The 13,682-nt window shown below is 33.9% G+C and overlaps 1 protein-coding gene across 6 annotated transcripts in view; it reads left to right on the top strand.

The window, feature by feature from the left end:
* Positions 1 to 13,682, top strand: part of GLS (glutaminase) — an 81,077-nt gene that overhangs the window by 39,506 nt on the left and 27,889 nt on the right. For 4 of the 6 annotated variants that reach the window (XM_087435503.1, XM_087435506.1, XM_087435507.1 and 1 more), the window contains 5 exons: positions 2,237 to 2,303; positions 2,844 to 2,894; positions 5,395 to 5,571; positions 7,984 to 8,115; positions 9,083 to 9,175. In XM_087435503.1, coding sequence (XP_087291629.1) covers positions 2,237 to 2,303; positions 2,844 to 2,894; positions 5,395 to 5,571; positions 7,984 to 8,115; positions 9,083 to 9,175 — 520 coding nt within the window. Of the gene's footprint in view, positions 1 to 2,236; positions 2,304 to 2,843; positions 2,895 to 5,394; positions 5,572 to 7,983; positions 8,116 to 9,082; positions 9,176 to 10,161; positions 12,856 to 13,682 lie in introns of those variants that run through there. The other 2 variants (XM_087435505.1, XM_087435504.1) reach the window with 2 other exon arrangements.

Below are 13,682 nucleotides of genomic sequence, written 5' to 3' on the forward strand. Positions count from 1 at the left end.
CATGCATTACATTTGTTATATCTTTATTTTTTGTGAGGAAGATCAGCCCTGAGCTAGCATCCAATGCCAATCCTCCTCTTTTTGCTGAGGAAGATTGGCCCTGGGCTAACATCCATGCCCATCTTCCACTACTTTATATGGGATGCCACCACAGCATGGCTTGACAAGCGGTGCGTCAGTGCGTGCACAGGATCCGAACCTGCGAACCCCGGGCCGCCGAAGCAGAGTGCACGCACTTAACCTCTGCACCACCTGGCTGGCAGCAGTTATATCTTTTGAAAATAGAAAAGTCCCCCTGCCCTAGACCCTTGCTTTTTAAAATTTTACTTAATGGATTATTTTGAAGAGTGCCAACCAATTGTTTTATAGAGCAGGAATTAACTGACTTTTTCTGTGAAGGACCAGATAGTAAATATTTTAGACTTGTGGGCCATACAGTCCCTGATGCAATACTCAGTTCTCCGTTTAAGTAGGGAAGCTGCCGTGGACAATATGAGGCTGTGTTCAAAAACCTTTATTTGTGGAAATAGGCAGCAGACGGGATGTGGCGCATGGGCTGTAGTGGATAGGCCCCGTTTTGAATAGGTGATTAGATAAAGCTTAAACAGTTTTGGCATGAATATTAACTAGGTGATGCTTTGTGCTTCATGTTTCAGAGGGCAAAAATTTTGAGGTTGTCTGCTTTACCAACTCTTATTCATCAGCTTAAGTATCTTCCATGAAGTTTTTCATGAATCTCATCTCACCTCTCTTCTGTGCTCTCACATTACCATATTTTATGGAACTTATTCTGTATCTCTCTTTGCCCTGTCATCACCATTAGACTTTGACCTTCTTAAGACCTGGATAGAGTGTCTTCCAATTCATTTCTGTATTCCTGTTATCTGGCAGATAATAGGCACTTGATGTGGTGTTTGATGAACAAAATGCTAGGCACTGGGATAATTTCTGAGTAGTTAGTCCTCTTATCTATACTATGTTGATGTGTTTTTAAAAAGTATGGCAAGTTGACCAGTTTATTTCCAAGAACTTTTCCATATCCAACATTGTTTTTCTGACCACAGAAATATTAAAATATACAATTAGAAGGGGCTATCCACACATGATCAATAAATACAAAGAGTGTCACCCACAGTTCCTCTTTTATCAGCAGCCTGCTGGACACTTGTAGGTTGAGCTCTCAAATGTACCACAAATTGAATCTGTCTAAATCAAAACTCATCTATTTCTTCCCAAACTGCTCTCTGCTGTAGGGATCCCCATGTCAGTTAATATGGCCATTTTTTCCATAGACTGTGTTAGAAATGTAGGCTTTGTACCAGACTTCACCCTGTTTATCCTCTTTCCCATCAGGTCAGAAGACTTGCCCAACTGCTCTCATGTTTGATCATACCTCTCCTTCCATTCCTGTCACCACTACCTGAGCTCAGGCTTCCTGTAGCTCTTGTTATAGTAGTGTCCTAATGACATCCCTCATCCTTTCTTTTTTCCCTTTCTAAACTGATGTCAGAGTTATCCTTCTGAAATGTAGATCTGACAAGGTAACGTTTGAAAGCCTTCAAGTTTTATTTTGTAGACAATCAGGAGCCATTACATTTTTTAGCATTTTCCAGTCTTAATAATTTGATGCCAGTCTCCTTTGTTAGTTTGCTGTTTCGCCACTCTTCTTCATGAACCGTTATTTCCGAGATATATCAGAATATTGGCCATTCTTCAATGAAGTCCTGTCTTTAATACTTTTATGACTTTGTTCATGCTACATGATATTTGCCACCATCTAGGCTTCCCCCTGAAATCTGTTAATCCAGTAAATGCTGTAAGGCCCATTTCAAGTGACCCTCTTGCAGTGAAATTTCCATGGATTCCCTCAGTTGCAATTGACTATTTATTGTACTTTCGGGGGAGCCAGAGATTCCGCAATTTTTTAGTATATTTTAATGGTGGAATATTTGATAACTTTAAAATTAGCTTGTTTATTTACAAAATATGAAGGAAGAAAGGGCCTAGTTCATTTCAGTCCTTTTACAGCTGAGAAAATTAAGGCTGAAAGAATTGTCATTTAAATGACTGCCCAAGGCCACATAGCTAGCCAGACAGAACTGGGACTGGAAGCCAGCAGTCTTGACTCCTGGGTCAGTGGTCTTTATACTGCACTTTGCCGTACAAATTAAACTACATTACAATCATACTTTTACAGAAAGTAAATAAATAGAGCAAATGTTTTTTTTTCTTCTAGGTTTCAGTCTGAAAGAGAAAGTGGAGATCGAAATTTTGCAATAGGATATTACTTAAAAGAAAAAAAGGTTTTTAAATTTTTGTTTATATTTCAAATAATTCTTTTATTTAAAGATGCATGCTAAGAACTCAACAGTAGCTTTTAAGCAACTACCTATTACTATTTAAGGTGCAGAAGTTTTTGCAAAACACTCTTGAGTTATTGTTATCAAAGTGTTAATATTATTAAATCAGTTTGTTTCTGGCAGTATTCAAATATTTGACTAGTTATATTATTGCAAATTTTGCTTAAGGATTAGCCCATTTTTTCAAAAGTGTAATGCCTGACTATTGTTGATTACACTTGATTTTTAAATTTTAAGTGGCTGGTCCAGTAACTTGTTTTTTTGTCAGTTAAACTAGTATCTAGAAATCTGTATGTGATGTAATTTTGCTTTATTGTTCTTCATTATTTCATGTTTATACCCTTTTCTAGGTTATATGCTATTTTGTTGTCAAAATGAAATATTTATGTACATTTGAAATTTAATCTTCATGTATCTTTTACTTATGTGCATATTTTTTTTCCCTATGTGCCTATGTTTTTAATTGCCTTTCTGTTTTTTCAGTGTTTTCCAGAAGGCACAGACATGGTTGGTATATTAGACTTCTACTTCCAGGTAATGTACTTTAATATATGAATTGTGTATATAAATGTGTTTGTCACATTTTGCAGTATATAGATGTTTCTGAAATCTTGGCTCTAGGCCAAGAGAAAATACATTTCCCACTGACTCTCAAAAAATGTCCTCATGAAAGACATTCTCATATCTCTGTCTCCTAAAAAGTCATGCCTCAGAATGTAGTAGAGAAAATTTTTTTCTGTAGAAACTTTCTATTTAAGAAGTGTCAGAAATAATGTACAGTTCCTGAAATTGGCTTCTCCTTATTATAAAATGATCTCTGTCTTCTTAGCTTTTAAATTTTATTTGGAAGAGTTGTTTCTTTATTAGGGGGTTCATATTCAGCATTTTAAAGTGACAGTTTCTCAGTTTGTTTAGTTCATTTCTGCAGTGTCACATAGTAGATTTTCTTCTATGTTAGAGTAGCTCTCCATATTCGTGGGAAAGGGGGCCACTCACCTAATCTGCTGTGGTATAGAACTCAATTTAAGATAGCCTTTCTGGAGATCCCTCTCCTCCGCCCCATATTTTCAATTCACTTGTTACAGATTTAATATTTTTAGTGCCTCTGATGGGTCTATAAAGTAATAGGTCTATAAGCTACATAGTAACAAATCAATTATTGTTAATTTCTAGTCTGCCATACATTTGCCTGTCTTTACTTTTGAAGGTGCTTTAATTTTAACCTCTACTAATCTTAAAAAATATATAAGGAAGGTTGATAATGAAGTAGATTTTGATGGAAGTCCAGGTCACAGTTTGTCATCTGCCCAACATGAAGAACTATGAATTGGGAATCCAGGCTATCAATATAAAAATCAAGGTCTAAGCTGGCCACTTTTTAGCCATGTGACCTGATTTCAGTTACTGAGCCCTAGTTTCATAATCTGTAGCATATGCTTGCCTTAATTTTCTGCATTACATTGTAGATAACCTGAGATGATATGTGTGAAATTCCTTTGAGATTATTAAGTGTTCTATGAAATACAGTGTCATAGTGGCTCTTATCCAGTAGCCGTTATTTTTTCCCTAGCCCATAAGAACTTCTTCCATATGTTAAAATTTTCTTATCCTTTGGTATACATATTTAACTTTGGCTATTACAGCATAGATGCTACGAATCTACTGTGAAATTTCTAAACTTCAGGGCAAAAATCAAGAGACAGCCATAGAAGCCTTACCTATTACTTTTTTGGAGAAGGGCTGCTTCTAATTAAACATCTCTCAGGGTATGAGGAAAGCACTCTTAAATTGGGATTTGTCAAATTAGGAGTATATCACCTTATGACGAACAAAATTCCAATTAATATTAAGTATAAATTGGGAAATGATCATTGGAATTTAAATCTTATTTCTTTTAGAAAGCCTTTCATGATTAAATCACCTTTATTATAAATCTTTGCTATCTGGGTCAGTATAGTAAGTAGATTCTCTAGTTTTGGGAAAATAGGGAAGAGGTTTTTGTATAAATAGGCAAAAGTGCAAGTCAGTCAAAAAGTGGCTCCTAGTCAGTTTCCTAATTCACTGTAGTTAATTAATTTCCCTTCTTGCTATTTCCAAACTCCTTTGTGCCTCTTGTAGATCCTGAAGTATGAGTGAGGAAAGTTTGTAAGTTGAGAACTCAGTCTTTTCTTCTTCTTCCCCCTTCCTACCTTCTCTTTCTCCTCTACTTGCCCCCCAGTTTTGGTTGCTGTTAATGAAAAATAAAATAGAGTGTTTTATTGTTTTTTTGTTTTATGGGTAAATTTAGGTTTGGTATAGTAAACTATTTCCATTAGTTTTTGATTATATTTAAATGCAAAAATTTCATCCTATGGTGTACCTGGACTTTGCATTTTTCATTCTTCGTAATATATCCAGCACCCATAGTCAATATCAAATGTTTGAATGTTAATAAATGGCTGAAAAGGGAACATTTTGGTTTAGGCACACAGAGCATCCAGGCTAGAGCTGTCTGAGATTTCTCTTCCCTCAGTCCTTTGCGTGTCGCCAATTGGAGATGCTGAGCTTTGTTATAGGTGAAATGTCAGGCGTTTTAGCATGTTTTTTCTAAAGTGGCAATTTCACATGTAGATGCTGTCTATCATGATACTGATGTATGTTGCTTTATCTTAAAAATATATCGGCTTCTTTTTCCTTGTTGATTTAAAAATAATTATGTTTGTGTATCCTACAGAAAGCATTAATATTTAAGCAACTGTGAATATCACATGGGGCAATTACAAATCTTAGTGCTTAGGGGCTGGCTCTTCCTATCCTAGTTTGGCCATTAAAAGACTGAATAACTGGGCAAATTAGGATAAACCTTAAAGGGGCTAAAACTTTGTTTAAATTAAAATCTTTGGAATATTATTGTTATATTAAAATAATCCCTTTGGAAGAAAGATTTCAGATCTCTATGAAATACTAGATAAAATAGATTATCTGAGAAGTCAACTGAAATACTAAAAATAATGTGGGCCTAAATTTTCAGAATTCAGTTTTTTCTTCCTTTTAGCTGTGCTCCATTGAAGTAACTTGTGAATCAGCCAGTGTGATGGCTGCGACACTGGCTAATGGTGGTTTCTGCCCAATTTCTGGTGAAAGAGTACTGAGCCCTGAGGCAGTTCGAAATACATTGAGTTTGATGCATTCCTGTGGCATGTATGATTTCTCAGGGCAATTTGCTTTCCATGTAAGTAACTGTTTAATCTTAATTTTCTCTGGCAAGAAACTAGTCTGGACTGGTTCTTGTGAAAAATGCAGTTTAAAATTTTTGTCTAAAGCTGTACATTAATTTTTGACAGAAAGGCTTGTTTTCAAGGTTAATTTGTTACAGAATTGATGAAGAATAGAGTTAAGAAGTCTACCAGATGTTCTTAAGAACTTGCAGTTTAATTTTTAGAACCTTATCACTTCTACTTTTAAGGCATTCCAATGTTCAAGGTTAGTAGAGGCTTTCTTCTAGTTGTTAATGTTTAGCATTATGGTGATTACGTGCCTCAAGAATTCCTTATAATGAGAAAGAGTGCATAATTGTAATGTTTAACGTCTTTGGTTACAGCCATAGATGTTTTAAAGGGCTTAAAGTATGTTAAAGTTAAAACTTAAAAATACACTGCTTTAGGGCCGGCCCCGTGGCTTAGCGGTTAAGTGCGCGCGCTCCGCTGCTGGCGGCCCGGGTTCGGATCCCGGGCAAGCACCGACGCACCGCTTCTCCGGCCATGCTGAGGCCGCGTCCCATATACAGCAACTAGAATGGATGTGCAACTACGACATACAACTATCTACTGGGGCTTTGGGGGAAAAATAAATAAATAAAATCTTTAAAAAAAAAAAAAAAATACACTGCTTTAAGCTCTGTTCTGCATTTGCCACTTGTGAAATGTATGGACTTTTCTTATGTTATTCTGCTTATGTCAACTTCTAATGCCCTAAAAATTTTTTTTTATTTTGAAAATTTTAAAACATAGAAAAATAGATGCATTTAATGTTACCCATCACTCAACTTCAGTAATTATCAGTACATGACCATTCTTGTTTCATCTGTCTGTACACCTACTTCCCCCACCCTTGTCATAGTTCAGTATGTAATTCTAAATGATAAGGACTCAAAAAAACTTGCAGCACCATTATTACATATAAAAGAAAAGTTTTAGGGCCGGCCCAGTGGCGCAAGCGGTTAAGTGCGCACGCTCCGCTGCGGCGGCCCGGGGTTCGCCGGTTCGGATCCCAGGCGCACACTTGACGCACCGCTTGACAAGCCATGCTGTGGCAGCGTCCCATATAAAGTGGAGGAAGATGGGCATGGATGTTAGCCCAGGGCCAGTCTTCTTCAGCACAAAGAGGAGGATTGGCAGATGTTAGCTCAGGGCTGATCTTCCTCACCAAAAAAAAAAAAGTTTTAATCTTTAATATCATCAAAATATTTAGTCAATGTTCAGATTATCTGGATTGTCTTGTAAATTATTTTATAGTTCATGTGGTTTGGGGTGCAAAGGGCCATACATTGTGATTGGTTGTGTCTCCCTTTATATGTTTTTTTTAATCTATAGTCTCCCCCTTGACCTCTCTCTTTTTTCTTGTTATTTTTGGTTGAAAAATTGGGTCATCTATCCTGTACAGTTTTTCAACAGTCTAGATTTTGCTTATTACACCCGTTCCATTGTCCTTTGTGTTGTCTGTAAATTGGGAGATCTCATTCAGGTGATTTTTTTTTGTTTTGCTTAGTTTTATGCAAGATTACTCCTAGCAAGAGACACTCAATGTCTGAATGTTAGTAAGCCATTAATGAACACTGCCCTGATGATATTAATTTTGTCTTTTATCATAATTATTGTCAAGTTTTACATAATGTAAACTTAAATGTTTTGGGGCTGGCCCCGTGGCATAGCAGTTAAGTGCACGGGCTCTGCTGTTGGCGGCCCAGGTTCAGAACCCCGGGCGTGCACCGATGCACCGCTTGTCAGGCCATGCTGTGGCGGCATCCCATATAAAGCGGAGGAAGATGGGCACAGATGTTAGCCCAGGGCCACTCTTTCTCAGCAAAAAAAAGAGGAGGATTGGCATGGATGTTAGCTCAGGGCTGATCTTCCTCACAAAAAAAATAAATAAACTTAAATGTTTCAAAGAGGATTAATTTGAATTACCATCTTTATCTCTATTCCTCATAATTTCTCTGACAGTATACCACAGAAAATCTTTTAAGAAGATATAATTACTCATTGTTTTCTAGTTGTAAAATATTTTTTTGAAAATAACTTTTCATATTTAAAAGCAATGCACACTTATTATAGAACAATTAAAAAATATAGATATGCAAAAAGAATAAAATAACATCCATAGCCCCACAATTTATATGTAATCTACTTTAATTCCTTAGAGTATATCTTTCAAAAATTTTTTCTATTTAAATTCATCTTAACTGTTTTATAACTGTACTTTCATTTACTCTATTATAAACATGTTGATGAGTACATTTTTAGTGTTAGAATTCTACTGTATGGATATATACCATAATTTCTTAACCAATTCCCTTATTGTTGGACATAACTTTTCTTATTTTAAAATGTTAACATGAATGTCTGTTTTTTCAAATTATTTTCAGGTTGGTCTTCCTGCAAAATCTGGAGTTGCTGGGGGCATTCTTTTAGTTGTCCCCAATGTCATGGGTATGATGTGCTGGTCTCCTCCTCTGGACAAGATGGGCAATAGTGTTAAGGGAATTCACTTCTGTCACGTAAGCATATTTTCTTAAGGAAAATAATGATCATATAAGTTGAGCCATCCAGTGATTCTATTTTTTTACAATTTATTTATTGTTGGCTCTCTGCCTGCCTGTCTGCCGGTTACTGGGTAGCCATGGAAGTACTCATAGAGCAGCTTCAGATTGGCTCTGCCAGACAGCTCCCATATAATCATTCTCACAGAAAATTACAATTGTTTGATGCTTAGATTTTAATTTTCATGGTTGTAATTAGTTTTCAGTTTCCTAAAGCTCAGCAAAAGATATTAAACTTGGAGAACTAATTTAAAACCCAACATAAGATTATTATACTTTATTGTATCATCTTTAATTATGCATGGTTGAATATCTTTATCCATAAAAGACTGCCTTTAAAAGTCTTTTTTTTTTTTTTGAGGAATTGTTACTACTCAACTAGTTCAGTATTTTATGTTGTTACCCAAGTCTTGCTAATATTTCAATTTCTGGTTTTATTTACATTTACTACTTCCTAGAGTCTGCATTGAGTACTATAATATTTTATGCTGACTTTCTTAATTAAAATTCTAATTTATTTTTCAGTTTTTTGTATTTTACAAAAACTAGAGAATGACATTGGATTGCTTATAGATTATAATAGATTGTAAACAGAGTATTTATTTATATTTTGTGGTGTTGCATGGTTATTTGATAGAAGAATTCTTTCATGTGGCCGTTATAATGCCCATTTCGTAGGAAATGAAAGTTAAATGGTTTGAGTGGCTGAGCCCTAGGGTCATGTTAGTAAGCAGTGTTCTCAAAATTTGTATTCATATCTTCTCAATCTGACTTCAGTCCTTTTCTTGCTGCATTATCCTGCTTTATTAACTTGCAGTGGTGCTTTCCATGAGATAAGTAGTTAGGTTGAACAGTATAATTAAAATATGAAAAAAAAATAGCCAGTGAATAGCCAATTTCTTATACTTGTTCTCTTTATTTACAGGATCTTGTTTCTCTGTGTAATTTCCATAACTATGATAATTTGAGACACTTTGCAAAAAAACTTGATCCTCGAAGAGAAGGTGGTGATCAAAGGGTAAGCAAAATTCTTATTTAGATTATGTAATTTTTTTTAAGAAAGAGAAAATGAGATTCATCTGTTTAAATAAAACTTAGTTTAATTGTTAGTGGCCTCATATCTTTGCTAATAACAAATTAGTGTAAACAAACTTTTGACATTTTCATCCTAGACCAGTAGTACATAGATATTAAATACTGCTGTTTTATTTAAATTGAAACTAACTGGTTAGCCTAGCAGCGGAGTTCTCCCCTCAGCCCCATTTTTATGCTGTTCTAAGAATATTTTTAAGAATTGATTCTTTTGAAAGAAGATACATTGGAAAGTGCTACATACTATAAAAAGAAAGCCTTGTTTTTACTCTTAATATTTGTCAGTTATAGTCTTGAAGTGTATTTTGATGTGGATGGATATGTAAGTGAAAAGGGATTATAGTATTAGTGAAAGACCTTACAAAGCCTCATAATAAGTTTTATAGGCCAGTATAGATGAAATATTTTTCTGTAAAAAGTGTTTAATGCAATATTCCTGGTGTTCTTATTTTAAAGTAATATTTGTTTATTATCAGTGTGTTTGGCTTCATATTATTGCACATATATACTCCTTTTTTTAGAGCTAGTATTAAGAGTCAGGACTTAAATTTCACGGATAAGATTTCTTTATCTTCATAGTTGTTGACTGGACCAAGGGACTTGTTTTGAGTTTTAATTAAATTTCTTTGCATCCCATATGGAAAATGTTTATAGTAAAATTACCTAATTAGACTTGAAGCTAATGTGAAGCACTAGTAAGTAGAAAATATTTTTAATACATACTAAGTCTATTTTCCTATCATTAATTCCAATCAAAGTAACTTCTAATAATATATGAGAATTATGCAAAGCCGACAGAATAGAAACTTCCATGGGAATCAACATGAGTAACATGGAGCAAAACATCAGATGGTGGTGGGTGAAAATGTTAACAGATTTTAATAACATTCATTGAAAAATGCCGTTTTATAGCTTGGACCTTTCTTCACTCAAGTGCACTAATAAATTATGTATGTTGCTTGAACAACTAGCATTCCTTTGGACCATTGGACTATGAAAGTCTCCAACAAGAACTTGCTTTAAAAGAGACAGTATGGAAAAAAGTGTCACCTGAGTCAAATGAGGACATCTCTACAACTGTAGTTTATAGAATGGAAAGTCTGGGAGAGAAAAGCTAAAGAAATGGGTTCTAGTTTCAGAATGTTCTTCATATAACCTTTCAAACACCTTTAGCTTTTTTGCCTACTATAAATATTTATTTGAGTTTTTTGTGTTCTCAACCTTGAGTGCTGGAACCATAAAGCTTTTTTTTCTTTTAATCTTTGTATAAAGATAATAGATTAAAAAGTGGATTTGTCATTCTTTAAGCAAATTTGCTTTATTTTTAAAAATGCAAAAAGGAAAAATTTCTTTAAAATTTTTCTTGGTATAATTAAAATTTTAACTATATAGTCAGATTCCCATTTTAAAATAGTAACAGAAATTTGTAGTTTCTTCGTTCTAAAACCCACACATTTGAACTGATAAGCTTCATTACAGTTTCTTTTTTCTTTTCCAATTTTAAAAGTGACATGATGTCTGTAGTGGCAATAGAAAGTATTTCTATGCTCATTATAAAACTAAAAAGGCAAAGTAATGAATCCCAAATTATTTAATATAGCAGTAGATTATAAAAATACCTTAAGTTTACATTTTATGCCATTTTTAGTGATTGGCTTTAAATTTTTAAAAATTCATTTTAAATTTTATCAGACACTTTAGAATACGTCGTGTCGTTGCTGTTTCACTTGGCAGCTCCTATGTTCTGTCAGAATTGTCATGTACAGGAGTGTCTTATGTTATTCAAACATTCCAGCCAAAGAATTTCAGATGTAAGATAATGACATGTTTTATTGTTAAAAAGCTATAATGGTTACTCAGAAGGAGTGACAGTGAGTGTCTTCAAGTGAAATGTTTACCTGAACAATTTTATTTTCGTTACTATCCACGTAACTTTTTCTGTGCTATATTTAAGTATGAATGATTAATCTTGGTTTTTAGTTTTTAATATTTTTATTATCCTAATAATTTCACAAATGCTAATGAATCTTTTATGATAAATTATAATAACTCATAGTTTGTTCTATTTGAACTCTTTTAGAGTACTTAGGAAATGAATTCATTCTGAAGGTAGTAAGTATGCTACTAAAATATCTGTTAGATCTGAATCCTTTTGTTTGGTTATAAAAATGCAATATTGAGAATCAAAACTTGTTTTTTAGAGAAGGACTATAGATTCTACACAACTTGATTTCAGATAATTCACAATGTTTAAAGTCTGTCTTGGCAAAGTGATTGTAAAATTCTTAGGACCTATTCACACTTCTTCCTTCCTCCATATACCTCTTCAGTTCTCCCCACAGTTCCCCACAGCTTCAAGGTGTTTTTTTGTTAATTGATTTTGAACTTATATGGAGGGGTCGTGGGTGGGGTCTAGAAGGAGAACTTGATATGCAGTTTCTTAGTGTCATGGCATATATGTGGTAGGGTAAAGTCTGTGTAAGTAAATATAGTGTAGCAAAAAATATTTCACTGGGTAATTTAGATACTAGTGCAGATATAGATATAGAAGATCCTGACCATGTGATGTCTTGAGGTTGGGAACTAAGATATTACGAAAAGAAGTTCCCTCCCAAAGGTGTTGGTTGAAAGCCTTTTGGGCCAACTTAAGTATTAAACTTTTATATATTTAAATAATTACATATTACGTTTTAGAGGATTTCACGGTTATTTGAATGTTCCTCTAAGGTACAGATGCATGTCCTAACTGCTGGATGCTTCTGGTTTGGCCATTTACAGGAGAGTGGTGTGTCTGAAGGCCTTGCCTCGCTACACCTTTGGACAGTGTCATTTGTATTAGTTTCACTAGAGTCATTTGTGGTTTGGAGAACTGAATGCCTTAATTGGTAGTTTGCAAAAAAGTCTTTATTTTTCCCCCTATGCTCTAAATTGTTACATTTTACTGTTTCACTTGAAGTTGGTTTTAGTTTATAAAATGAAATGTTGATGTTTCATTTTGTGTTCATATTTGTATAGATTTCAAAATCATGATAATTTGTGGCACTTATTACTATGTTGGTAAGGCTTAAATGCACACTTATCAATGAAATAGGGTTATCCAAGCTACTGTGTGTATAGAATCTTGTGAAGGATGAGCATCCAGAAATTTTTGTAGGAACGTATAAATGGAAGAAGGGGGAAGATATTGTGAATAGGCCCTCAAACTTTACTTTAGAAAGAAAAAAAGGAAAATCTTTGCCAGATTTAAGGACATTATTTTAATTCCTTCAGCATTTTTAATACCTTTTCAAATAAAGTTCTTGAAAAGTACCCAGTGTTGTCGATTTTAATGTTTCATGCCATTACTGATTCTTGATATTCAAGCATTTAGAAGTTAGCATATTTGTTTTTCTTTTTTTTTCCATCGTTAACATTTCATTTGAAATGCATATCCTTCCTGAAATACTTTATTTTTAGCATAAATGTTGTGCATTTTATCTTAGTGTTTGGATGAAAACGTTTGTGTTATTTAGCTTTCTTTCATTTGCTTTGTATATTTAATAATGTACCTTTTATTTTCCAGTATGCCTACTTTTTGTATTGTACAATAAATTTATTTTAAGCCGATTTTGTTTTTTTTTTTTTTATGAAAGCAACTCCAGCATTTTAAGTACAACAAATAGTTGGAATTTTAACTTAAAAAACATTCTTTATGAAGATACTATTAAAATGCTTTATATTTTTAATTAATTCTGAGGCTGCTATGAAGAGAAACTAGAAATACTCAAAGGGGCTTCATTTGATTCTTTTTTTTTTTTTTTAACTCAGTATAGTGTTGGTGGGGTTTTTTGGGGGGAGGATGTTTTCCTATTGGTTGTACTAGAAGTATTTGAATAAAGACTTTTCTCCCAATTTTTTTGTTGTTTTTCCATTCGACAACTTAAAAACACTGCCCTATTTGCAGGTTCTTTCTGCTTTCTGAGGAAGAATATCACATGTTAATCACTATGTAACTGTTGTTTTATGTGTTGCTGTCTAGAGTAGGAAAAACATACTGCTAAATCGAATGAAGAGATCATAATGTTGCTTTAGAATAGAACTGTCAGTTTCAGTAGAATTTATAGTCAGTGGAATAGCTATAATATAGAAATGTACCTTAACTACTTTTTAAGGAATTTGATTTTCAGAAGGAACTTCGTATATTTCCACACCTTGGTTCAAATTATAATGAGGGTTCATGCATTGTAGGTCAAATACAGTAAAAATTTTTCTGATTAAATCTGCTATTCATCTCCAGAGAAGACATCCCAAATATGTAGAAATTTTAAAACTATTTGAAAGGGAAATACCCTTGTTTACAGGAATTCATATTTATCTATGGGATTTTTTTCATTAAGTTCTTTTGGGACTAGTAAATAAGGAGTTCCAGTGTCATGGTATATTCAATATGTATC

This window comes from Ceratotherium simum, chromosome 9 (assembly GCF_057802395.1).
Source record: "Ceratotherium simum simum isolate JZ-2026a chromosome 9, ASM5780239v1, whole genome shotgun sequence".
NCBI lineage: Eukaryota > Metazoa > Chordata > Mammalia > Perissodactyla > Rhinocerotidae > Ceratotherium > Ceratotherium simum.